The sequence below is a fragment of the Henckelia pumila genome, unplaced genomic scaffold (assembly GCF_033568475.1).
Source record: "Henckelia pumila isolate YLH828 unplaced genomic scaffold, ASM3356847v2 CTG_525:::fragment_3, whole genome shotgun sequence".
Taxonomy (NCBI): Eukaryota; Viridiplantae; Streptophyta; class Magnoliopsida; order Lamiales; family Gesneriaceae; genus Henckelia; species Henckelia pumila.
Window position 1 is genome coordinate 2,405,488 of NW_027331857.1, and position 25,368 is coordinate 2,430,855.

At 35.9% G+C, this 25,368-nt stretch overlaps 1 protein-coding gene and 1 pseudogene across 1 annotated transcript; both read left to right on the forward strand.

The window, feature by feature from the left end:
• Nucleotides 1-1,575: 1,575 nt before the first annotated feature.
• On the forward strand, nucleotides 1,576-19,434 carry LOC140873098 (probable pectinesterase/pectinesterase inhibitor 44; annotated as a pseudogene).
• A 521-nt stretch (nucleotides 19,435-19,955) lies between these two features.
• LOC140873255 (putative pectinesterase/pectinesterase inhibitor 45) lies at nucleotides 19,956-22,143 on the forward strand. The gene is made up of 3 exons (XM_073276320.1): nucleotides 19,956-21,007; nucleotides 21,102-21,262; nucleotides 21,359-22,143. The coding sequence occupies exons 1-3, from the start codon at nucleotides 20,112-20,114 to the stop codon at nucleotides 22,051-22,053; spliced, it is 1,752 nt and encodes a 583-aa protein (XP_073132421.1). The 5' UTR covers nucleotides 19,956-20,111; the 3' UTR covers nucleotides 22,054-22,143.
• The last annotated feature ends 3,225 nt before the right edge of the window (nucleotides 22,144-25,368 follow it).

Consider the following 25,368-nt stretch of genomic DNA (forward strand, 5'->3'; position numbering starts at 1 on the left):
TATATGGTGAGAAAAGAAAAGATTAAACATGCCTTGTATTTAATTTACGAAGACTAATGCGTATTCGGACACCGGGACGATGAGACGGTGAAGAACTCTAATAAATCTTGAATGCACGGCTATGGAGGTTTCTGGAGGATGAAGAAGAATCTGATGGAGGAAGATGTTGAACAGGATGAAAGTGACGGCTTGGTAGTGGGTTGTGGGGTTGGGTAGGTTAGATAATAGGTTAAAAAATATATTATTAAATAATATAACATTATTCTATAAAACTAATATTTAAAAACCCTTAATAAATAATAATAATCCGATGGGAAATGCTAAATCCCGAAATTAAAACTTAAGGGATTTTTAAATATTAATAAAAGTCATTAAAATGACTTATTTTGGCTAAAATTCAACCCTTAAATAAATATATAATTAAATACTAAAATTTTTTTGACAAAATACCTTAAAATATTATTTTAAGGCTCATAAAACTCATAAAATATTTTTGGCTCAAAATTTGGTATCTCGTCCGTCCACGGTCCCGTCTACGCGATCAAAACAATTAATTTCCATAAATCATGAAAATCACTAATTTTTGGGTTAAATGCTAAAATAAATTAAATCATGCATATAAATCACAAAATAACACATATATTCATTTAACCCTTATTTTTAAAATTAATTTCTCCTAATTATGCATGCGGATTTACGTTTTAAAAATTCTAGGTGTTACAATTTTTATGTCTGTATGTCTCAAAAATCAGATTCAAGTATTAATCACGGAGAATATAGGAAATTTTTATTCACTTGGTTCCATTTTCTCAAAAATATTTGTCAGGTAGACAATCATGGATTTCAGTTATAGCACAAAAAATATTTTTCATCAGCCATGCATCCATTTCTTTCTCGACTTCTTTTATAAACTCAACTCAACTCAAATAAAAATTTTATTTATTAAGCACACAATAAAACTCAACTACTCAACTATCAACCAAATAATTAAATCAAACATTGATTCACCCCCCCAAATTTAATGTAATCATTGTCCCTAATGATTAAAAACAAAGAAAAGAACAAGGGACACGTACCTTCAACACCGAGCATCAGTACTCGGCGTCACCAAAATTTCCCCTAAAAATATTTCGCAAATGCAAAACCATTAGAGATGAGGAGAAACATCACTTAGCATCCAATTTAACCTGAAAAGAGTACATGCACACGATAAGATAATACATAAAATTGAATCTCAAGCAACCAAACAATATAACTCGCTTGAGGCATCATGCGCTTCATATGTTCGATCTTGCATGGTTTGGCTGCTGAAGATTCGTTTGCTCAAGAGAAGGCTGTGCATAAAGGTTATTTGAGCAAGGTGGAGGTGCAGAAGGTTGTGCTATATGTTACTCCATTCAAGGTTTATGGAAGTGCAAGCTGCGCATGGAGAGTAGCAGCTGGAATGGTTTGGTGCGTGATCCAGTAGCTGTATGGCCATGGAGCTGCGCTGATGGAAAATGTGGGAGCGCGATAGCATGGATAGCTGCGCAGATGGTGGGGTGAGGACGCGCGATTGCGCTGGGATAAGGGCAGATGGAGGGATGGTTAGCGCAAGATTGCCGCGCGTTTGCTCTTAGTATGGCGCAGATGAGACCCATTTGCGCGAGGAGATTAGCATGTGAGCTGCTTGATTGCGCTAAGCCTAGCGCGGTTGGGAATCCTTTGTTTGTGCTTAAAGAGGCGTGGATAACATGCGCGATTGCGCTAGTTCTAGCGCAAATGGTTAAGCTTCAGGCGTTGAGGATGCGCGGGTGCTCGATAAGAGTGGCGCGGGCGCGCCTTGAATTCGCAAAATAACGTCAATTTCGTCCAGGTAAGGTGAGGGCGCTCAGATAAATGGGACGGGCGCGCCGTCTGCTCGACTTTGAGATTTCTATAGCCTAAAAATTTTTGAAAATTAAGAAAAATTAAGCTCAAAAAATTGAAAATAAAAAAAATTAAAACAATTAAATAAAAAAAATTAAATAAACTGAAAATAAAAGCAAATAAAATGAAATAAAAGAAAATGCTTGGGTTGCCTCCCAAGTAGCGCTTGGTTTGTAGTCGTCAGCCCGACTTTCACCGGTGTTAGCTGATTTTTTCCTTCGCTCTCACACGCCAAATATATTCACTAAAACTGCAATGAAAACAAAAGAAATAAATTAGAAAATTAAAAATCAAATAAATAAAAACTCTAAATTAAAATCTAGACTAATTGGTAACAAGACTAAAAAATAATCAAAATCCCCGGCAACGGCGCCAAAAACTTGTTGTGAAATTTCCTCGCAAGCGTACGAGTGTCAAGTTTTAATATAGTGATTAAATCAGATATCGATCCCTCAGAGAGTAAAATGAAAATATTTAGTACTTGTAATTAGAATAGTCCAAACTTTATCTAAAAAATCAAACTTTGAGAATTTTTCAATAAAAATAAAATAATTAAGAGATTTAAAAGCACGCACACAACTTTCAGATTAAAAATCAATCAGAGAAAAAATGGTCTAGAGGTATAGATTTCACCTGGTTTCAATAACAGTCAATCATAAATAATTAATCTTCATGAATTTCAGTCAATTAATAGCCAAGAACACTTAAGTTTATTATTTCCCTCTCCCGAGCAACAAATAATGTTTATCAACTACAATTCAATTCCAATATTCCTATTAAGAATTTATCGCAGTGATCTATCACAAAACAATGTTCTTTTTAAAAGCTCTGTTAAAATCATACACTCTCCCGAGCTGTATAAATAATTAACAGTGTAATTTCTAATGATCCTATTCAAAATCCCCTCTCCCGAGCAATGATTTCAAATAAATATAACAAATCAATTATTGATCAGATAATTGAAAAGACAATCAATTCTAGAAAAAACAATTAATCTAGAAGAAACTCAATCCAATAAAATCAAGAATTCATGAAAGCGTCTACACCAGGTTCCATTCGACCTCTAGACTCTAAAAATTTAGTTCATAATCAAATTCTGAATAAAATAATAATTCATAGATTCAAGCATATTCAGAATAAAATAAAAGATAAGAAACAAATCCGTCGTCGATGCCGTGTCCGGACTATCGAACTCCGTCTTCGTTCTTCAGTTAATCTCCAGAAAAATCACAAAAGTTCACGATCAATCTCTGATATCCTCTGTTAATGTGGCGGCTCTCCCTCATTTTCCTCTGATAAAAATTCCTTTTTATATTGCTCAGCAAAAGCCCACAAAATCAAGCCCAAGAATTAATTGCCCGATTTAATAAAATCTTTCCAATTCAGCAACGGAGCGGGCGCTCAAGTGAAGGCGCGGGCGCACCTTGATCTCGACATTTCCAATTCTCAGAATTTCCAGGAACTTAGCGCGATAGCGCTTCTCACTTCTCTGTTTAGCGCTCAATCAAGCGCTGACCAATAAGCCTAATAAAAAAGCCCAACACTATTCCTTCTCTTTTTTTGTCTGATCGTTCTTTTCTTTTCCTTTTATTCTTCTTTTCTCTTTTTCTTCCAACTTTCTCTATTTTCTTCACAAATTCTCATTTTTCATCACTTTTCCAAATAAATTCAATAATTCTCTGCAAGCACAAAAATAACAAAATACCCACATAAATCTGCTCGAAATAAATATTTAACAATTAAAATCATATATAAATTAAGTGTATAAAATACATTTATCACTTCCTTATCAAGAACCCAAGAATCACGGGATTGTAATCCCGAGTATTCAGCCTGAGATCTCGCCCAAATCTTGTCCCGCAAAGCAAACACTGATACGATTTATCTGAATTGACTGTCGACATCAGGACACTATACTTCTGCCCTCTAATGAGCAATATTGGGAGAGTGGTGAGTGAGCTGTTGTTGAACCTCCGATCTCACCATCTGCTGAGCCGAGCTCTCAAGCTTCCATACATCCGACCTTTCCCGAGTATTATAATGAGCTCCTAAATCTTTGTCGAGCTGACCTTGGGAGCTCACCCGGGACCTCGGAAGCTCACTCGGAGCCGACCTGAACAATAGAACCAAAGAACCGTTGGCAAGCTTTGCCGAGCTGACCTTGGGAGCTCACTTGGGCCGACCCGACCTCGGGAGCTCACTCGGGGCCGACCTGAACAATAGCACCAGAGCGCCGTTGGAAAGCTTTGCCGAGCTGACCTTGGGAGCTCACTTGGGCCGACCCGACCTCGGGAACTCACTCGGGGCCGACCTGAACAATAGCACCAGAGCGCTGTTGGCAAGATTTGCCGAGCTGACCTTGGGAGCTCACTTTGGCCAACCCAACCTCGTTCCATAGGGTCATCGAAGGAAGATGCGAGGGATCTTTTTCGAGCAACCAAGCTCCTGATCTTCCGAACTCCCGATCTTTCGAGCTCACTAGGCCGAGCTCCCGAGCCGACCTGAAATAGATGATGGGGAGCTTAGCCGAGGTCCCTAACCAACCTGAAGCTGATAATGAGGGCTTTCAGACTTAGGGTCATCGATGAGCTGAGCTAGTTTCCTTCCGGGGTATCACAAGTCCCTTCCCTAGAAGTCGAACTGAGGTCGAAGACTTGAAGTTCGTTAAGTTTTTATTTCGAGATGACCCTTACCAATTTCGAGCCGAGCTCTTAGAGCAAACATGACAGAACTCAAATAATGCCCTTGAAGCTGAGCCGATCTCCTGAGGTGAGAACAATAAACAGAAATAATACTAACACTTGAGGATGAGCCGAGCTCCTGGCGTGAGTATAATAAGCACTGAAATAATGCTAACACATGAAGATGAGCCGAGCTCTTGACGTGAGCGTAATAAGCACTGAAATAATGCTAAAACTTGAGGATGAGCCGAGCTCCTGACTGAGCAAAATCAAATAAATGTTAACCCTTGAGGATGAGCCGAGCTCCTGACGTTAGTATAATAAGCACTGAAATAATGCTAACACATGAAGATGGGCCGAGCTCCTGACGTGAGCGTAATAAGCACTGAAATAATGCTAACACTTGAGGATAAGCCAAGCTCCTGACGTGAGCATAATAAGCACTGAAATAATGTTAACACATGAAGATGAGCCGAGCTCATGACGCGAGTGTAATAAGCACTGAAATAATTCTAACACATGAAGATGAGCCGAGCTCATGACGCGAGTGTAATAAGCACTGAAATAATGCTAACACTTAAGGATGAGCTGGTGACATCAATATGAAGTATCTTTTCACATTTACTTAAGTGCGAGCCGAGCTGAGCTGGTGAAATCAATATTAAAGTATCCTGTCACATTTGCTGGGCCGCTTGAGTAGATTTAGTCTTTTAAGCTGAGCCGATGTCAGGGGCCAAGTGCGGCGTGACCAAGATGGTGCTTCATGAGTAGATCAAATATTTTGAGATGAGCCGAGGTCAAGGGCCAAGCGCGGCGTGACCAAGGTGGTGCTTGAGTAGATCAAGTCTTTTGAGCTGAACCGAGGTCAGGGGCCAAGCGTGGCGTGACCAAGGTGGTGCTTCATGAGTAGATCAAGTATTTTGAGCTGAGCCGAGGTCAGGGGCCAAGCGCGGCGTGACCAAGGTGGTGCTTCATGAGTAGATCAAGTTTTTAGAGCTGAGCCGAGGTCAGGGGCCAAGCGTGGCGTGACCAAGGTGGTGCTTAATGAGTAGATCAAGTATTTTGAGCTGAGCCGAGGTCAGGGGCCAAGCGCGACGTGACCAAGGTGGTGCTTCATGAGTAGATCAAGTCTCTTGAGCTGAGCCGAGGTCAGGGGCCAAGCGCGGCGTGACCAAGGTGGTGCTTGAGTAGATCAAGTCTTTTGAGCTGAGCCGAGGTCAGGGGCCAAGCGTGGCATGACCAAGGTGGTGCTTCATGAGTAGATCAAGTATTTTGAGCTGAGCCGAGGTCAGGGGCCAAGCGTGGCGTGACCAAGGTGGTGCTTCATGAGTAGATCAAGTCTTTTGAGCTGAGCCGAGGTCAGGGGCCAAGCGTGGTGTGACCAAGGTGGTGCTTAATGAGTAGATCAAGTATTTTGAGCTGAGCCGAGGTTAGGGGCCAAGCGCGGCGTGACCAAGGTGGTGCTTCATGAGTAGATCAAGTTTTTTGAGCTGAGCCGAGGTCAGGGGCCAAGCGTGGCGTGACCAAGGTGGTGCTTAATGAGTAGATCAAGTATTTTGAGCTGAGCCGAGGTCAGGGGCCAAGCGCGGCATGACCAAGGTGGTGCTTCATGAGTAGATCAAGTATTTTGAGCTGAGCCGAGGTCAGGGGCCAAAAACCGTGTGACCAAGGGCTTTCTGAACTTTATGATATAAGATAACTCAACTAAATATTTTGAATTCAAAACAAAATGTTCTCCAAAATGAATTACAAAATAACGACAATAAAATGATAATATTTGCGCAAATTATAAGCGCTTCAAGGCCTCTTCAATATTTTTCCTTTCGAATCTTCTAAGTAATATGCTTACGAGCTAAGCAATAGGCTCAACTTTCTAACTTGTAAAATTGAACACATGAATCTGAGCTGAGCTAAAGCGTAAGCTCAATTTTGAAATTTGCAAACCTGAATCTGATCTCAGCGAAAGCGTAAGCTCAACTTCATACCTTGTAAAATCGAGAAAATCTGAATATGAGCTGAGCTAAAGCGTAAGCTCAACTTTGTAACTTGCAAACCTGAATCTGAGCTGAGCTAAAGCATAAGCTCAACTTCATAACTTGTGAAATCGAGAACATCTCAATCTGAGCTAAGCTGAAGCGTAAGCTCAACTTCGTAACTTGAAAACCTGAATTTGAGCTGAGCTAAAGCGTAAGCTCAACTTCTTACTTTGTAAAATCGAGAACACCTGAATCTGAGCTTAGCTCAATTGTAAGCTTAATTTTGTAATTTGCAAACCTGAATCTGAGCTGAGCTAAAGCGTGAGCTCAACTTCGTACCTTGTAAAATCGAGAACACCTGAATCTGAGCTGATCCCGCGAAGTCAACTCAAAATAACCTGTAAAACTTTTCACCACCTGGTGTCTTATCTGAGCTCACACCATCTCCAACATGTTAAATATGTCGAGCTGCCGACCGTCGCTTTTTCGACCTGATACATGTGGCTAGTGAGCTTTGCCAACCTGCCATGGTGGCCGACCTACCTGAGCATTGGGGTAAGGGTCATCGATAGGATGAGCTGATCTAAAGCTAGTTTGGTCATGTTGCCTATCCAACGCTAACGCCCCAACATATCAACGTCTTATTTCAGATTTCCCACAGACGGCGCCAATTGATATTCATCAATAATGAGATCTCCTTGGATGAGCTAACACAACTCCTCCAACCTGCTGGTGAGCTAATGCAACTCATGGGATGAGCTAACACAATTCTTGGGATGAGCTAAGGGTGACCTGCTGGTGAGCTAATGCAACTCATAGGATGAGCTAAGGGTGACCTGCTGGTGAGCTAATGTAACTCATGGGATGAGCTAACACAATTCTTGGGATGAGCTAAGGGTGACCTGAAATCACAAACCAGAGTGTTAGGGGGAGGGCGGAAGGTGTTCCGGCATATCCCCTCCGACGCTCAAGTCAGAAGCGAGGACAGCGAAATATAGTGAGTGAAGTGTGTGTATCGAGAGCGAAAACTGGAAAAAAATATAATGAAAGTGAACCTGGTATTTATAAGAGAGAGCTCCGAATTTGGCGCTTACCTTCCTTATCAAGAATCCAAGAATCATGGGATTGTAATCCCGAGTATTTAGGCGGAGATCTCGCCCAAATCTTGTCCCTCAAAGCAAACACTGATACGATTTATCTGAATTGACTGTCGATATCAGGACACTATACTTCTGCCCTATAATGAGCAATATTGGGAGAGTGGTGAGTGAGCTGTTGTTGAACCTCCGAGCTCACCATCTGCTGAGCCGAGCTGCCAAGCTTCCATACATCCGACCTTTCCCGAGTATTATAATGAGCTCCTAAATCTTTGCCGAGCTGACCTTGGGAGCTCACCCGGGCCGACCCGACCTCGGAAGCTCACTCGGAGCCAACCTGAACAATAGAACCAGAGCGCCGTTGGCAAGATTTTCTGAGCTGACCTTGGGAGCTCACTTGGGCCGACCCGACCTCGGGAGCTCACTCGGGGCCGACCTGAACAATAGCACCAGAGCGCCGTTGGCAAGCTTTGCCGAGCTGACCTTGGGAGCTCACTTGGGCCGACCCGACCTCGGGAGCTCACTCGGGGCCGACCTGAACAATAGCACCAGAGCGCCGTTGGCAAGATTTTCCGAGCTGACCTTGGGAGCTCACTTTGGCCGACCCGACCTCGTTCCATAGGGTCATCGAAGGAAGATGCGAGGGATTTTTTCCGAGCTCTCGAGCAACCAAGCTCCTGAGCTTCCGAACTCCCGAGCTTTCGAGCTCACTAGGCCGAGCTCCCGAGCCGAGCTGAAATAGACGATGGGGAGCTTAGTCGAGGTCCCTAACCGACCTGAAGCTGATAATGAGGGCTTTCAGACTTAGGGTCATCGATGAGCTGAGCTAGTTTCCTTTCGGGGTATCAATAATCAAAATACGATGTAGTATATATCCAGTGTGTCTTTTGAATTTATAAATATTAATATCTAATAAAGGTCAATTTTTGTTATTTCCTCCCAAACACTTCAGAGATTGTTTGAGCAAAAGCAATTTAAATCTGTACAGCAATTTAAAGAGTTATTTGCACCAACCACCCCTGTGAAATATTGAAAATGCACATTTTTCCCATGTGAAATTTTAATAGGCATCTTCAACCTTGACCTTTTAAAAAATTAGCACACTCGCCCCTTCAGATGAGTGATTGTTGCGCATGCTCCCCTCATGCGACTGAGCAAAGATTTTGATTTTTTTTGCACCAAATACCCCTGTGAAATATTAAAAATGCATATTTAACCCTTGTGAAAATAATTTTTAAATCTATTCAACTCATAATACACAATTTTTAATAAAATCCAATTATAAATATTTAGAAAAGATTTTTTGTTTTATTAATTTTTATTTTAAATTTATTATCATTAATTAATTATTTTTAAAAAAATATTATTATTTTATCCTATTATCATTATTTTATTAAATTCACTTCGTATTTTCAATTTTTCCATTAAACATGCATTCATAAACAAGTATTTAAATAATTTCAAGTACCAAAATATTGAACTAAACTGATAAGTTCAAACATATTATTTTTTTGATTTAGGACTATATATTATTGAACCAAAATTTAAATTTTTCGATAATATGCATTGCACAATTTATAATAAATAATAAAAAAAATAACATGCTTATATAATTCTAAATCCAAAAAGTAACATTCATGAATTTATCATTTGGTTCAATATTTTGGTATTTGTAGATATTTAAATCCTTATTTATGAATAATGTTTAATGGAGAAGTTGAAAACACGAAGTGATTTGTTAAAATAATGATAACGAGATAAAGTAATAATTTTTTTAAAATAAATTAATTATAAATTAAAAATTAAAAATTAAAATTAAAATGAAAAATAAATAAAATTTAAAATGTTTGGTACTTATCATTCACTTATCATTTTGATTTAATATTTGGTACTTTTAGATATTTAAATCTCGTTTATGAATGCATTTTTAATGGAGAAGTTGAAAACAAGAAGAAAATTTAATAAAATAATTGTATTTTTTAGAAAACAATTATATAATCATAATAATTTTAAAATTAAAAATAAAATTAATAAAACAAAAAATATTTGCTAAATATTTTAAAATTAGATTTTAATAAAAAATGTGTATTATGGGTTGAATAGATTTAAAAATTATTTTCACAGAGGTCAAATATGCATTTTTAATATTTTAACAGGGGTATTTGGTGCAAAAAAAATATATCAAAATCTTTGCTCAGTCGCATGAGGGGCGCGTGCGCAACAATCACTCATCCGAAGGGGCAAGTGTGCTAATTTTTTAAAAGGTCAGGGTTGAAGATGACAATTAAAATTTCACAAAAAAAAAGTGTGAATTTTCAATTTTTACAGGGATGATTGGTACAAATAACTCGCAAATGTAACTTTTTTCCAGTCCAGCCCACCATATGCCTCTAGTTAAGTTTTATGTACTGAACATTACCGGAACCGCTTCAAAAAACTTGATGCAGATAAAATGCAAGTTTGAAATTATATAGCGACATTTAAAATAAAAATGAGTAAATTATTACTAACTTATGTTAATGTATAATGAGTAAATTAAAAAACACTAACTTATATAATATATATATATATAGTAAATTGAAAAATACTAATGAAATTACCTCGTTTAGTTGTCTTATTACTAACTTATATTATAATATATAATGAGTAAATTGAAAAATAAACTTATCATCAATGTGGTCTAATAAATACATGTGTGTATTAACAATTTTATTGGAGCAAAATATTGTCATTTAAGCATAATGTAATGCAATGTCATATAATGTGTCCACAATTGAGTATAACACCCAGTTATTTGAGCAAAAAATTTAAGAGAATCCCTTTGGTCTTGTTATTAACTCATAAGTATATATACATATATATATATAATCAATAAGATCAGTTGAGAAATAAACTTAAACCATGATTTTGTTCTACTAAACATAAGATAATATCAACAATATTATTGGAATAAAACATGATAATTTTAGCACAATGTCTTGAAAATACCGTATAATACGACTACAATTGAGTATAAAACCTAACTATTTAAGTAAACATATATTTTTGGGAAAAAAAATAAATTTTATTACTAACTCATGTACATATATTACGATCAGTGAGAGTTAAAAAAATAAACTTATTGTCGTAATTTTGATCTATTAAACACATGATCTCATCAACAAAATTATTGACACAAAATATGATAAATCAAGCATAATGTATTGTAAATGCAGTATAGCGTAGCTACAATTGATCACTATACAACCGTAAAATATGAGCTTAAATATATTGGAGAACCACTTTTGTCTCATTACTAACTCATATGCATATTTAATTAGTAAGAGCGAGAAAAAGAACTTATTGTTATATTTTGTTCTAACAAACATAAAGCCCTATCAAATTATAGCCACATTATACCATATTTAATTAGTAAGAGCGGGGAAAATGTAATTAACATATTTCGTGTCAAGAATAATGTTGTTAGTGCAATTTATTTGGTGAATAAAAATCATAGTGAACATTTGTTTTTCTACCTTTCACCCATAAATTATGCACATTAATTTGGATCTAGACGACCAATGATACATCTCAGAATTTATACTCAAACATCTAGCTTATGTACCCAAATTTAAATGAAAAATACTAATATTTGGAGTATGTTATGCCCACATTAGTAACTAACTCATAAAGTATGCACATTAATTTCTCTTATTACTAACTCATATGCATAGTTAATTAGTAAGAGCGGGAAAAATGAATTTATTGCTATAATTTGTTCTAACAATCACGAAGTCCTATCACGTTATACCACATTATACCTTATTTACTAGATATTATTACTAATTAATATGAATATTTAATGAGTTAAAAGAAGATATCAATAAACTTATTACCGATATTTTGGTTTACAAAACAGTAAACACAATATCATATAAACAATATTATTGGCATAAAATATGATAATTTGGGTATATTATGTTACAATATAGTAAATGGTGGCAACAATTGAGCATAAATATGTAAAAAAATCATCTTTGCATTATTACTAACTCATAAATATATTTGATGTGTAATAGTTGAGAAATTAACTTAGTACCATGATTTTGGTCTACCAAACACAATAATACATCAACTATATTATTAACACAAATATGAAAATTCGGACATAATGACTCAAAATATGATATAATATGGCTATAATTGAGTATAAAACATGGATATTTGAGCATTAATGTATATGAAATGAGAATCATTTTTGTCTTCATTTTATTCCCCCTTCTTTACTAGTTAAAAATGGGGAAAAATATTTAACATGATTTTTATATACCAAGAACCTAGACATGGGTACAAACAACAGTATTATTGACACAAAATATGAAAATTAATTTGGACATTATATATTGCAATTGCAGTACTATTTCATTCAAATTGGGTACATTACTTAACAATTTGAGTATAACACGTTGATTTTTATAGCCGAAAATTATAAAGTCCCGAAACGATTTCAACTATAAAATTTTATATTTTTTATCAAATCACACGCGATATGTTAATTACAGCATAATTCGTCCAAAATCGGTATTGCATATTTCAAATTGGGCACATATATTAATTTGATATTCAAGTATAATTAGAAGAGTATTGTGGCGGTGGTGTTTGTACCGTCAGTTTGAGTTATACTTGTTGGGTCGGCTCGGCTCGGTTCGGTCCGGTCTGTCATATAATTTAAAAAACTCAACTAAAGGTGGGCCTAGGTGTCCAACCCACGCGAATCGCGGGCCTATGTGGATTAGCCCGTGGCGTGTTTGGGTTGGTCCATGGGCGTGGTGAATTATTATTATTATTTTTACTTTTATTGTGATATATGTATTTTTTAATGAACATAATGAATTTTTTGTAATCATTACTTTATATAAAATTTTATACATAAGAAATCAATAATTAAAAATTTTATTAATATGTGTCTATTAATATTTATTTATGAAATTAAATTTATAATTAAGTATAATGTTTTTTGTTTGTTGTGAGTCAATTCGCGGGCCAGCTTGCCAAACTAGCAACCCACCTTGGGTTGGGTTAAAGATTTTCACCCCGTCGGGATGGTGGGCCAGCCTGCCCTCGATTAGCCAAACGGTAGGCTTTTGATGGGCCGGACAACCCTGTCATAGGTTGACCGTCTAACAGCTCCACGGCGTGGTGATCCAACATAACACATATATATAATGAGTAAATATGTATGAAAAATATTTATTATAATTATGTGTCTAATAACACGTAATTAATGATCATAATAATAAGATAATTTACTCAAGATATGATAATTTTAGCACAATTCATTCAAAAATTGGTATTATATATTTAAAATAGGGCACATATATATCATTGATATTCAATTATAAAGCTAAAAATATTGTGGTGGTGTTGATCTAACATCATATACATTAATGTATTAAATAAATAAGAAAAAAATTTGTTACCTTTATTGGCATCTCCCAATTTATCAACCATAAATGTACATAACAATTACAATAAGATATGATAATAAAATCAAAAACTATTATATGGAGTTGCACATATTCGTTAATCGTTATAGAGAGTTACCGCAAAAACTGTTTGACACTTCTATTAAAGCGCACTTGTTAGAATCTACAAAAATTAACAAAATAAAAATAATAATAATAATAATTCTCTACCCTACGGAGATTGATTGGAATTACTCCTACTCCTTCTCCGAAAATGACTCCCATAATAATAATAATAATAATAATAATAATAAAAGAAGAAGAGAAACGTCTACAAGGGATGACAATGCATTGGTCAAATCTAAACATGACCCCGCATTGAATCCAGTACCGTATTTTAGTGAAGCGAAAAAAAAAAACTAAAACCCAATGCGGGGTTTTAGTGGTCAGAAACAAGGTGAGCAATAATTGTTGGACAGTTTAAAACTTTTCAATATATTCTTAACACAAATATAAAAATTCGGACATAATGACTCAAAATATGATATAATATGGCTATAATTGAGTATAAAACATGGACATTTGAGCATTCATGTTTATGATATGAGAATCATCGTTGTATTAATTTTATTCCCTCTTCTTACTAGTTAAAAATGGGGGAAAAATAATTAACATGCTTTTTATATACCAAGAACCTAGTCATATGTACAACAACATTATTATTGACCCAAATATGACAATTTGGACATTATATATCGCAATTGTTGTACTGTTTCATTCAAATTGGGTACATTACTTAACATGCAATTTGAGTATAACATTTTTGATTTTTATAGTTGGAAATTATAAAGCTCCAAAACGATTTCAATTATAAATTTTATATATTTTTATCAAACCACACACAATATGTTAATTACTGCATAATTCGTCCGGTATTGCATATTTCAAATTGGGCACATATATTTGATATTCAAGTACACAATTATAAGATATTTGATATGTTAAAAAATTGGATCAGGACCCGCCCTGCCAAAAATATAACTATAAAATAGATATTAATATATATTAATATTATATAATTATATTATTTATATTGCATAATCAATACTTTATCCCTAATTTGAGTTTATAATATTTTTGGATTTAAATAATTTTAATATATTATGATATTTTTAATATGAAAATATATTATTATAATTGTTTCTTTGTTATTAATTATTATTTAAATTAAAAATGATATATTTTAACTTGTAAGAATATTTTTTTTGTCCTAAATATTATTAATATAAATTTGAAAAATAAATTTAATGATGGTTTGTTAATTTTAAACTTATTTAAATTTATTATTTAATAAAATTTAAATTATATTTAATTTGGGCTAGGCTGGGCTGGGCTGGGCTGGGCTGCGTGGGTGGGTGGGTCCACAAGGAGGCGGGGCGGGTCTCGGGTTTGTCCGAACCCGCCCCGTTGCCATTCCTATTGTCTACTCGTGTAGACGAAAGACCTAATAAGAGGCGGAGACCCTCCTTTTCGCCTCGCCACCAAGAGCGGGAGCCCGTTACTACTACTTCGACATGGCAGGAGTTGGTCCCGACACGAAAAGAGTCACAGCAAGAGCTGGAGGTACAACAGACTAAGCCCCTGACAGTGAGTACTCTTAGGCTTGTTTTTCTTGATGTTAGTATAATTCATGGTGTTTTCTTGATATCTTTCTATTTCTACTCGTTTTTTTTAATTACAAGAGCCTTTTACTACTATTTCGCCACAGCAGGAGTTGATCCCGACATGGCAGTAGTCACGACAGAAGTTGGAGATACGGCGGACTGAGACCGAGACAGTGAATACTCTTAGGATTGTTTTTCTTGATGATATTATGATATATACATGGTGTTTTATTGTTATCTCTCTATTTATGCTCGTTTTTTTTAATTACAGGAGCCCTTTACTACTACTTCGCCACAGCGGGATTGGGTCCCTACACGGCAGGAGTTGGAGATACGGTGGACTGAGCCCTAGACATCGAGTACTCTTAGGCTTTTTTTCTTGATAATATTATGATACAGGGTGTTTTCTTGATATCTCTACATTTTTGCTCGTTTTTTTTTTTTTTTTTATCACAGGAGCCCTTTACTACTACTTTGCCACAATAGGAGTTGGTCTCTACATGGCAGGAGTCACGGCATGAGTTGGAGATACGGCAGATTGAGCTCCAGACAGTAAGTACTCTTAGGCTCCATTTGATAGCCTATATTATTAATCTGTGTATAACTCATCTTATCTAATCTCGCATTATTCTCGTCATATTATTTATCCATCTATTAATTATTTATTTTACATCAATCAAATCATTAATTATTTATTTTAAATCAATCAAATTATTTAATTTAAATTACTATATTACCCCTTATAAATAATATTATTGATCATATTTTATTTATTGTTAAAAGGACAAAATTGTAATTTATCATTTTATATAAAATTTAATCAATCAAATCAAATAAACTATAATTCATCAATCAAATCAAATATTATATTCATTATCTATGTATTATTTATCTCATCATACCTACCAAACGGTAACTTAGGATTGTTTTTCTTGATGATAGTATGATACATGATTTTTTCTTGATATCGCTCCATTTCTGCTCGTTTTTTAATTAAAGGAGCACATTTCTACGACTCCGCTCGTTTTTTTTATTAAAGGATCACATTTCTACGCCGCCGCCACAGCAGGAGTCAAACATGGAAGGAGTCACACAGGAATAGGAGATACGGCAGACTGAGCCCCAGACAGTGAGTACTCTTAGGCTTGTTTTTCTTGATGATAGTATGATACATGGTGTTTTCTTGATATCTTTTCATTTCTGCTCGTTTTTTTTTTTTTTTGGATTACTGGAGCCCTTTACTTCTATTTCTCCACAGCAGTAGTCGGTCCCAACACGGCAGGAGTCAGAGCTCGAGACAATAAGTAATATCTTTTGATAGGCTTGTGTTTTCTTGTTGATACATGTGTTTTTTTATATCTCTTTTGTACAGAGTACGCGCCAAGCACATATGCAGGAGCTGGAAGTGCATATGCGCGCACCAACCCGGGATGACATATTTTGTTCTACCTTATACTTGTGTGTGCAGCCGGTATGGCCACCAAAAAATGCTATGTTTTACATAGCACCTTCTGGATTCTTTTTCCCCAATACATTTGTACAGATTCTGTTGTATGGCCACCAAAAAATGCCATGTTTTACATAGCACATTCTGGATTCTTTTTTCCACATTACATTTGTATAGACAATCTGGAACACAGTGATAGTAATATTCTGGTTCAATAGTATTCAAGTGAAGCGAGATCACCTTGATTCCTTGGATGAACATATATGTCCAATGTCCACTAGGTCATAAATTTAGTTAACAAAGAATTTTGGGGCTTGACTTGCATGAATATTTGATCACTTGAGCGGGTTATGTGTTTGAAAACTTTAATGGATAAAGGCTCAAGCTTGAGGGGTTATGTGTTTGCGCTGCGAGATGCATATGTTCGCAAAAATATGTGACATAATTAACATATTCGTGAACATGTTTTGAAAGTTTGAATGGAAGCTTGTGCTATTTGGTCGCACTACTTGATTTTTATGTTTATGCTTGGCACATATCGTTTCATGATGAGAATTGGATCCCTGTTAATATGTATCATGGAGTAGTTTCAGGCATCCTTGTGATATTATTTGAACCTACCAATCACTTTTTCAAGGGACAAAATGTGGATGGAGGCTCATACAATGAGCTGGAGGAATATTTGTTCTTTAGTCGTGCTTGTCTTCAATGGATGTTGGTTTATTTATAGATGAATGAACTTGCTTTTCAGCATAGTTTTTAGATGAAATGTGAGTGAACCATATGATGTGATTGAGATATGCATCAGGCTATAAATAGTTGACATTAGTTGTTGCATTATTTTGCATTTTTTTTTTTGCATGATTTCATTTTGTTAAGGTCATTCGTTTTCAGTTTTTGAATATTTGTTGCATTCGGATGACTCTTCATGATTTTTTGTTGGTTGTAGTCAAAAGATGGAGAAAAGGAAGAGTTTGAGCATCGAAAAGTGGCACAAATAGGAATCACAAAGCATTAATGATTCAAAATTTATTTTTAACTCTAGATTGATCCAAATTCAATCTTCACCGTTCAGATTGTATTTTAGGATGTTTTAAAGCTGATCTCAAAATTTTAGCTCGATCCGACGGTTAACTCAAGTTATAAATTTTTCAAAAATATTGCGCGATGGGACAGAACAGGGCCGCGCTCGATCGGCAAGATTTTACCGCCCTAGCGTGCCTGCGATGAAAATTCACCCTGAGAGAGTGTATGGACATGTCCTAGCGTCAAATTTTGCGCCCTAGCGCGCCCACGAGAAGGAAAATTATTTTTTTGATCGCGTTTAAAAAAGGAAAGAGTCTTGGGTCATATAAATAGAACAAAAACAGACGAAACAACGGTTTCACACATTAGATTGAAGAGAGAAGCGGCCGCCATCAAGGAGAATAACGTGAAGATGGAGGAAACTTTAAGAATTCAAGAACCACAATCTAGTTTTTTTTTCCTTTTCTTTTATTTGTTGGGATTTAGGGGATCCTACCCCTAAAACTATATTTTAATTTCTTCTTGAAGATTGAAATCGATTTTTAAGCTTTTTTGATTATATTATTGTGTTTATTGAAATTTTGGAGATTGATCAACTTCAAATTGATTTTGTGTTATATTTGATACCAAGAGGAGATTTTATAACATGATAGGGTAATATAATTCATGGATCTACAACTCGCATAGAGATATGAGGTTGGATACATGTTTATAGTCATAGTCCAATAGGGCGAAGACTAGAGAATTCCACAAATCGTTAATGCAATTGCAATTGTTAACTAACACAAGGACACTTGGTTATTACAATTCGTTAATTAGATTAATATAGATCGAGAGAATATATTGATAGATTAGGGAATTCCGACAAAAGCACGACTTGAGAATTAAAATTCAATCATTAGAAAAGAAAAAAGGTAGGTGAACCGAGATCCTAACTAGGGATGCAAACGAACCAAATCGAGCCAAATAATGATAAAATTTTAAGTCTCGAATTCGGCTTGTTATAAGTATATTCGAGTTTGAGCTCGATTTGAAGCTCAATAATTTCATATATTTTGGCTCGAACTCGGCTCGAAATAAAGTTCGAGTTCGAGTTCGACTCGAAATATTCGAACCTATTCACGAACTATTCGAATATCATGGTTCGAAAAGCTCGAAATGTTCGAAAGGGTTCGAAATGTATAAATATTTATTATATAATTATATTATATTATATTAACTAAATATTAAGGATCGCGAACTATTCACGAACTATCGAACAAAATAATTTTAGCTCGGGTTGGCTCGAAAAAGAGTTCGAACATGTTTTAATTTGGCTCGAGTTCGATAAGTTCGAATACGAATCAAATATTTATTGAGTAGGCTCAAAACGCTCGTGAACCTGTTCGGTTTGATAGCACTCCTAATCCTAACAATCGTTAATTTATTTTCTGAACTTAATTTATCTGTTTTGCTTTTATTTCATATTTAATTTAATTACAAGCTAGCTCAATTTACAAATACTCTTCAAATGATCTTGCTACAAATTATTAACCCCTGATTGATTCTGTGATTTCTTTTGCAGCTGTAAAAGGGAAGGGATTCTTTGCCGGGGACATAACGTTCGAGAACACGGCCGGGCCGCAAAAGGGACTAGCCGTGGCCTTCATGTCCGAGTCCGATGAATGGGTGTTGTATCATTGTGCTTTTCGGGGATTCCAGGACACCCTCTACCCACACAAAAACCAACAATTTTACAAGGAATGCCATATCACGGGTACCGTCGATTTCATCTGCGGGCCCGGAAAGGCCTTGCTGGCCCAAAAGAACACCATCACGGCTCAGGGCCGATACGTTCCGGGGGAGGATTCGGCCTTCTCACTCCAAAACTACAGCATTACAGTTGAGCAGGATGTCCTAAATTTGAACATAACATACTTAGGCCGGCCTTGGAAGCCATATTCCCGAACAGTCGTCATCGGCCCCGGGATTAGACCCGAGGGATGGCTCGAATGGAATGGAACAATGTTTCTGGATTCTTTATATTATGGTGAGTACATGAACTACGGTCCCCGCGCCGGCTTAGCCGCACAGGTGAAATGGCCTGGATATCATATTTTCTATAATTCTACTCAAGCGGATCCCGTTTAATGTGTCAAGGCTTATAGCAGGAGACAAATGGATACCAGCGACAGGGATATCATATACCTAGCTAAAACTTATAGTCATCAACAACAATTAATATTCCCTAGCCTTTTTATAAATCATGACGAGTTGATGTTATTTTAGTTGGTTGGTGAAAAATATTGATTCTCATGATTCAGATCTTGGATATAATAAATAGCACAAAACATGTAGTCACGAAATGGGAAAAGTTATATATTTCATTTCTCTCGCTCGAAAGAAGATAAAATTTGGACATAAAATTATTATAATACAATATAATTGACATCAAATTAAGTACCTATATATGGTTGTAATCTTATGTACTTTTTTATCCACAATATCCCTAAAAAAAGGCATGCAATTATTTGAGCCAAAATCGGATGGCTGCAAGAAACTCTAAAAATCATGCATAAACAAAGGAATAAGCGTGTTCACAAAAACAATCCACAAGCAAAAACTTAAACTTCGCTAAATGGATGTCTATCCATCATCCACTGCCTTAAACTTGTAACTAAATTGCTCAAATTTTAACGAAAGCTCCTGAATTCTCTCTAATCCAGACCTCACTTGCCTAAGCATCGCGTCCCCAACGGCGTTTCGTATATATTTTACAAAAGCAAGGCTAGAAAAAGATTGTTTAAACACATCCTAGAACAAGGAAATCCTGCCTTGGCTTGATAAGGAAGTAGCCAAGGCAGAGATATTTTTCTATCGTATCAGCAAATGGCATTTCAAGATTTCGATCAGATTTCATTGCGTCGAAAACAAGAGAGGCAGCAAAAGATTAAAAGGAGGATCACTATTGCCATCACATCGAGTGTCGGTATTCTTCTCTTGGCTGCTGCTGCTGTTTGTGCCGTTGCATACAAAAACAATCTAGATGCTGATGCAGGCGGGCATAGCGAGTCCCACCCTGCTCCTAGACAGATCGTCACGGCTGATAAGGCCGTAAAATCGGTCTGTGCAGGTACGGATTACAAGCAAACCTGCGAAGATAGCCTGTCAAAGGTAATGAAGGGCAATGCCACTGCTCAGCCGAAGGATATTCTCAAGGCCGCTTTTTCTGTTGCCTCAGATGAGATTGATAAGGTTATCAAACAAGCGTCAACTCTCAAATTTGATACCCCTTTTAAAAAGGCGGCGTTTGATGACTGTTTGGTGCTGCTAAATGATGCTAAGGAGGAGCTGAATAGTTCTATTTCTAGCATAGGAGGCAAAGATTTGGCGAAGTTTTCATCAAAAACGGGTGATCTTAACAATTGGTTGAGTGCCGTTTTGTCGTATCAACAGACGTGTATAGACGGATTTCCTGAGGGGAAGGAAAAGGATGCATTGAAGAAGATCTTGAAGACCACTAGGGAACTTGGCAGCAATGCTCTTGCTATCACGTCGCAATTGTCCAGTATTTTTTCCATCTTGCAAGTTTCTGATGTGAAAAGGAATCTGTTATCTGTAGATGAAGATGGATTCCCATCATGGATCGGTCAAGAGAACCGGAGAATGTTGAAGGCGAATTCTCCAAAAATTACGCCTAATGTGACAGTTGCGAAAGATGGCAGTGGAGACTTTACTACCGTCTCTGCAGCATTGAATGCCATGCCTGAGAAGTACACAGGACGGTACGATTTGTAGCGCTTCTTCTTCTCTGTTTCTACTTGATTCTCATGTCTGTTATATCTTGCTATATTTTCTCCAATTTTCGCGCAAATGCAGATATGTGATCTACGTCAAAGAAGGAGTGTATGCAGAGAGCGTGACCGTTACCAAGAAAATGGTAAACGTAACAATGTATGGTGATGGATCTCAGAAGAGTGTCATCACTGGAAGCAAGAACTTCATAGATGGAGTTCCAACATTTCAGACAGCTACTTTTGGTATACCTTGGATTCAAATCTTTGCCATCGTTTAAATCAAGACAACATACCTTCATGTTCCAAGATAATATATTTACATTTCTCACAATCTTGCAGCCGCTTTAGGGGACGGGTTCATTGCCCTATCACTTGGATTCAGGAACACTGCAGGTCCTGAGAAACATCAAGCCGTCGCTCTAAGAGTCCAAGCGGATCGTTCCATCTTCGTTAACTGCAGAATGGAAGGATTCCAGGACACCTTGTATGCTCAAACCCACAGACAGTTCTACCGAAGCTGTTACATTACCGGAACAATAGATTTCATATTCGGTGATGCAGCTTCCGTGTTCCAAAACTGCATGATCTATATCCGTAAGCCATTGGACAACCAGAAGAATATCGTCACAGCTCAGGGGCGTATGGACAGAAGGCAAACCACAGGGATTGTGCTTCAAAACTGCAAGATTTTGGCAGATCCCAAGCTCGAGCCGGTGAAGGCTAAATTCAAGAATTATCTAGGCAGGCCCTGGAAAGAATACTCTAGGACCATTGTCATGGAATCAGAAATAGGTGATCTGATTCAGCCTGAGGGATGGCTTGAATGGGAAGGAGATTTTGCGCTCAAGACCCTTTATTATGCCGAATTTAACAACAAAGGCCCGGGATCGACTACTTCTGGAAGAGTTAAATGGCCAGGAGTCAAAACCATTAAGAGGGAAGATGCCTTGAAGTATACTGTTGGTCCCTTCTTACAGGGCGAAAGCTGGCTGAAGAATCCAATTGTCCCCGTTCGCTTTGGCTTGTTCACTTGAGATTATGTTTCCAATTTCAGATAAAGTTTTCTTATTTTTTTTCTGTTTATAAAGAGATTCAATATACAGATTCATACCTTTTTGGTCGTTCGATTTTCTTGCTATTCTGATCTATTTCCAGGCCAGCAAATTAAGAATAAACAAAACCAACATAGGAAACTGACCACTTTGGCATGTATTATTATTAGCAATTATGCAGCTGTAAAATCGAAACGAACTGACCGAATAAACGAATACTATTATAGAACTCTTTGTTTGTATCCATTTTAACTTTTAGCATGAAACCAAGAAATATATACCAGGATCAACATTGTTTGCAGGCATTTTCTTTTCTTATCCTGATTTCATTTTATATAGTAAATATATGCCGTCTTTCTTCTTCTTCCCTTGAGATTATCAGATTATCATTCTGGATGGGCTTAGTAATCATAAACCAACTAAAACAATATTGTCTCACAAGTTAGCAACTTTTTTTACCTGCATGAATATGCAATACCGTGAATCAGAATCGAGCAAGAAAATGGGATCGCGAAACGACTCGTTTAAAACCGCCTCGTTTGATGGATTAGAGGACCAAGACAGGCAGAAAACACCTGATCATACAGCTGACGTTTTTGAGAGCATCAAGAACCATGAATTCGAAGAGGAGGAATACCAAAGGCAAACGCGTAAACGTCTGATAATCATAACTCTTGCTTCTGTTGTACTGATTGCTCTGATCATTGGAACAATTGTAGGGCTCATGCACGGAAAAGATAGTCCCCCCGATTCGAATCAGGTAAAAGATTCACTCGCTAAAGCATGTAACTCGACAAGATTTCGAGATTCTTGCTATTCAAGTATACATTCCCTCGCGACATCCAGCGAAGATTCAAGCACTAGAGATCATGAAAATCCCACCCAAATCTTCACACTTTCACTGAAAGTGACTCTAAATGAGCTGCTGAGGCTGCATTCTTCCATTCTCCAAAGATCCGTTTCCTTTGAGGAAAAGGGCACAAAGGGTCCATCTTCTATCATGGAAGTGTTTAATCTATGTGAAAATCTTATCCAGGATGCCATTGATCGTGTCAACATGTCCATTTCATCGTCGTCTAAATTCGACGACTTCTCCAGCTACGAGGTAATTAGTGGTGTTAGGAACTGGCTAAGCTCTGCAATAACAGATGAGCAAACCTGCCTGGATAGTCTAGCGGAGTTTCCGGGCATTTCGGCGTCGATTTGGGAAGAAATGAAGGCCAATATACAGAGAGCAACAGAATTCACCAGCAATAGCCTTGAAATCATTTCTAACATGTTTACAACGGTCCGAGGTCCAAAGATTCATTTCCTAAGGTAAATGTTTCAAGAATTGGAAGTTGTTCTTGGGGATGGATATTGATTGTTTTTATAAAGAATTGAATTTATATTTTCTAACATAGTCATTTGATCAATTAATGGAGTTTCTGGATTAATAGTTAATACTGAATATATGATACTTGCTACCTTGGTATGTAAATGTTGCATGAATATATTGATGAGAATTTGATATTCAATTGGAACGAAAATTTGGTAGATTAGCCGATTGGATCCTTGACTTGGACCTGAGATGCAATGTTTCGTAAATCAATTTAAGTTAAGTAAAAAAAAATTTTGGAAATTGGGTGGATTCTTTAGGGATAAAAGTGAAGTTTTGGGTCCCAAAATCTATAAATCATAACCTCTATTCAAAGATAAGCTAAGCTAAAATGAATATCAATCCATCAATTGCATCGTTGTGATAATGGGTATTATTGATCAATTCTATGAATAGATCATCGCATATAATATTATCATACCAATATAATACATGGATAATTCATCATTTATCGATAAATTAATAGATGTTGTACAACTTTTTGATAGTAACCAATAGAGCCGTGAATTATGGTTTGGCCACTTTGGCCCTTGGACCAATCTGCTCCGCCACTAAAAAATAGTGTAGATTGGGTTGTGATTTTGACGGTCTATTTGGGTCGCGGGCCGCCAATTTTTTTCTTGACTATTTTTAAATTATATTTTAATTATTATTTCTAATAGTTTATATATGGTTAATAAATTTTAAATAATTTATATCATTTGAAATGATTTATATATGATTGACATATCTAGTTACCAACAAATAAGCCATTTTATAGATTTAGGGAGTGTTTGGTAAAACTTTTACAAAGTGCTTCTTAGCTTTTAACTGCATAGAAGTGCTTTTGATTGTTTGTGAATGTTAAATTCTGATTTAGATTCTATTTACCCAAAAGCAAGAAGCTAAAATTTTAAGTTTTTTTTTCTTCTGCTTTTTTGTTTAAGGTGTAAAGTTACAAGTTGATATATATACCCTTAATAAACTTATCATATTACATATGCTTTTATTTTTTTAAAATATTTTTTAATTTTAAATTATTATTACAAGTATTTTTTAAAAAAATTATTTTTTTAATTTTACATTATTATTACAAGCATTTTTTAAAAAAATATTTTTTAACATTTTACATTATTATTACAAGCATTTATTTAAATATATATATATTGCATTTTCATACATTTTTGTACATATCTTGTATATTTATACATATTTTTTTTTTATATATTTTTATTAATATTATATATTTTTTCAAGTATTCATCTTATAAAAAATAAAATATTTTTGATATAAAATTCATAATGTAAAATAATATATAAACTCATTTTTTATAGTGTGAGTATCAAAAATTAATTAATCAAATAAGGGTATGATTATCATTTAGTTAAAAAATTAAGCTTGGAAACAATTATTCTCCAAACACTAAACTTTAGCTTGTATTAGCTTTCAACTTCTATTTCCAAACACTCCCTACTTTAGCTTCTCGCCAACTTAAAAATAATATCTACTATAATCACTTTTAAATAAGTAAAAGCTCTCCAAAATACTCCCTTAGAAACTAAACTATGCATCTACGCCTACCGCAAATGGATTTCCGGACTTCATAATTTTATGTAGCTATCAGCCTATCAAGGGTTTAATTAGTATGTAGAGTCGTCAAACAGACTGATAGACATTTGGATAGGTTAAGTTATGATGGGTTGTGGCCGATTGCGAGTTGAGAATTTCTTAACCAACCCACTTATTTGGTTGGAGGGAGCGAATCAATACAACGAACCTAACCATTTTTAATTATATTATCAAGACAGAACGGATTGGCTTGGAACTCATCATTACCCACCATTGGTCTTTCTTTAGAGAGTATATTGGGAAATTTTGTGTTGAATATTTTTTTAAAAGTCTGTAGATCTTTAATAAAAACTTTAAATTTTGTTTTTAAT

What these genes read in the sequence shown, in the direction of transcription:
- LOC140873255 (XM_073276320.1), top strand. Translation starts at nt 20,112, where the DNA reads ATGGCATTTCAAGATTTCGATCAGATTTCATTGCGTCGAAAACAAGAG. An exon ending in CCTGAGAAGTACACAGGACG is followed by an intron (nt 21,008 to 21,101) that starts GTACGATTTGTA and finishes GCGCAAATGCAG; the next exon opens with ATATGTGATCTACGTCAAAG. An exon ending in ATTTCAGACAGCTACTTTTG is followed by an intron (nt 21,263 to 21,358) that starts GTATACCTTGGA and finishes ACAATCTTGCAG; the next exon opens with CCGCTTTAGGGGACGGGTTC.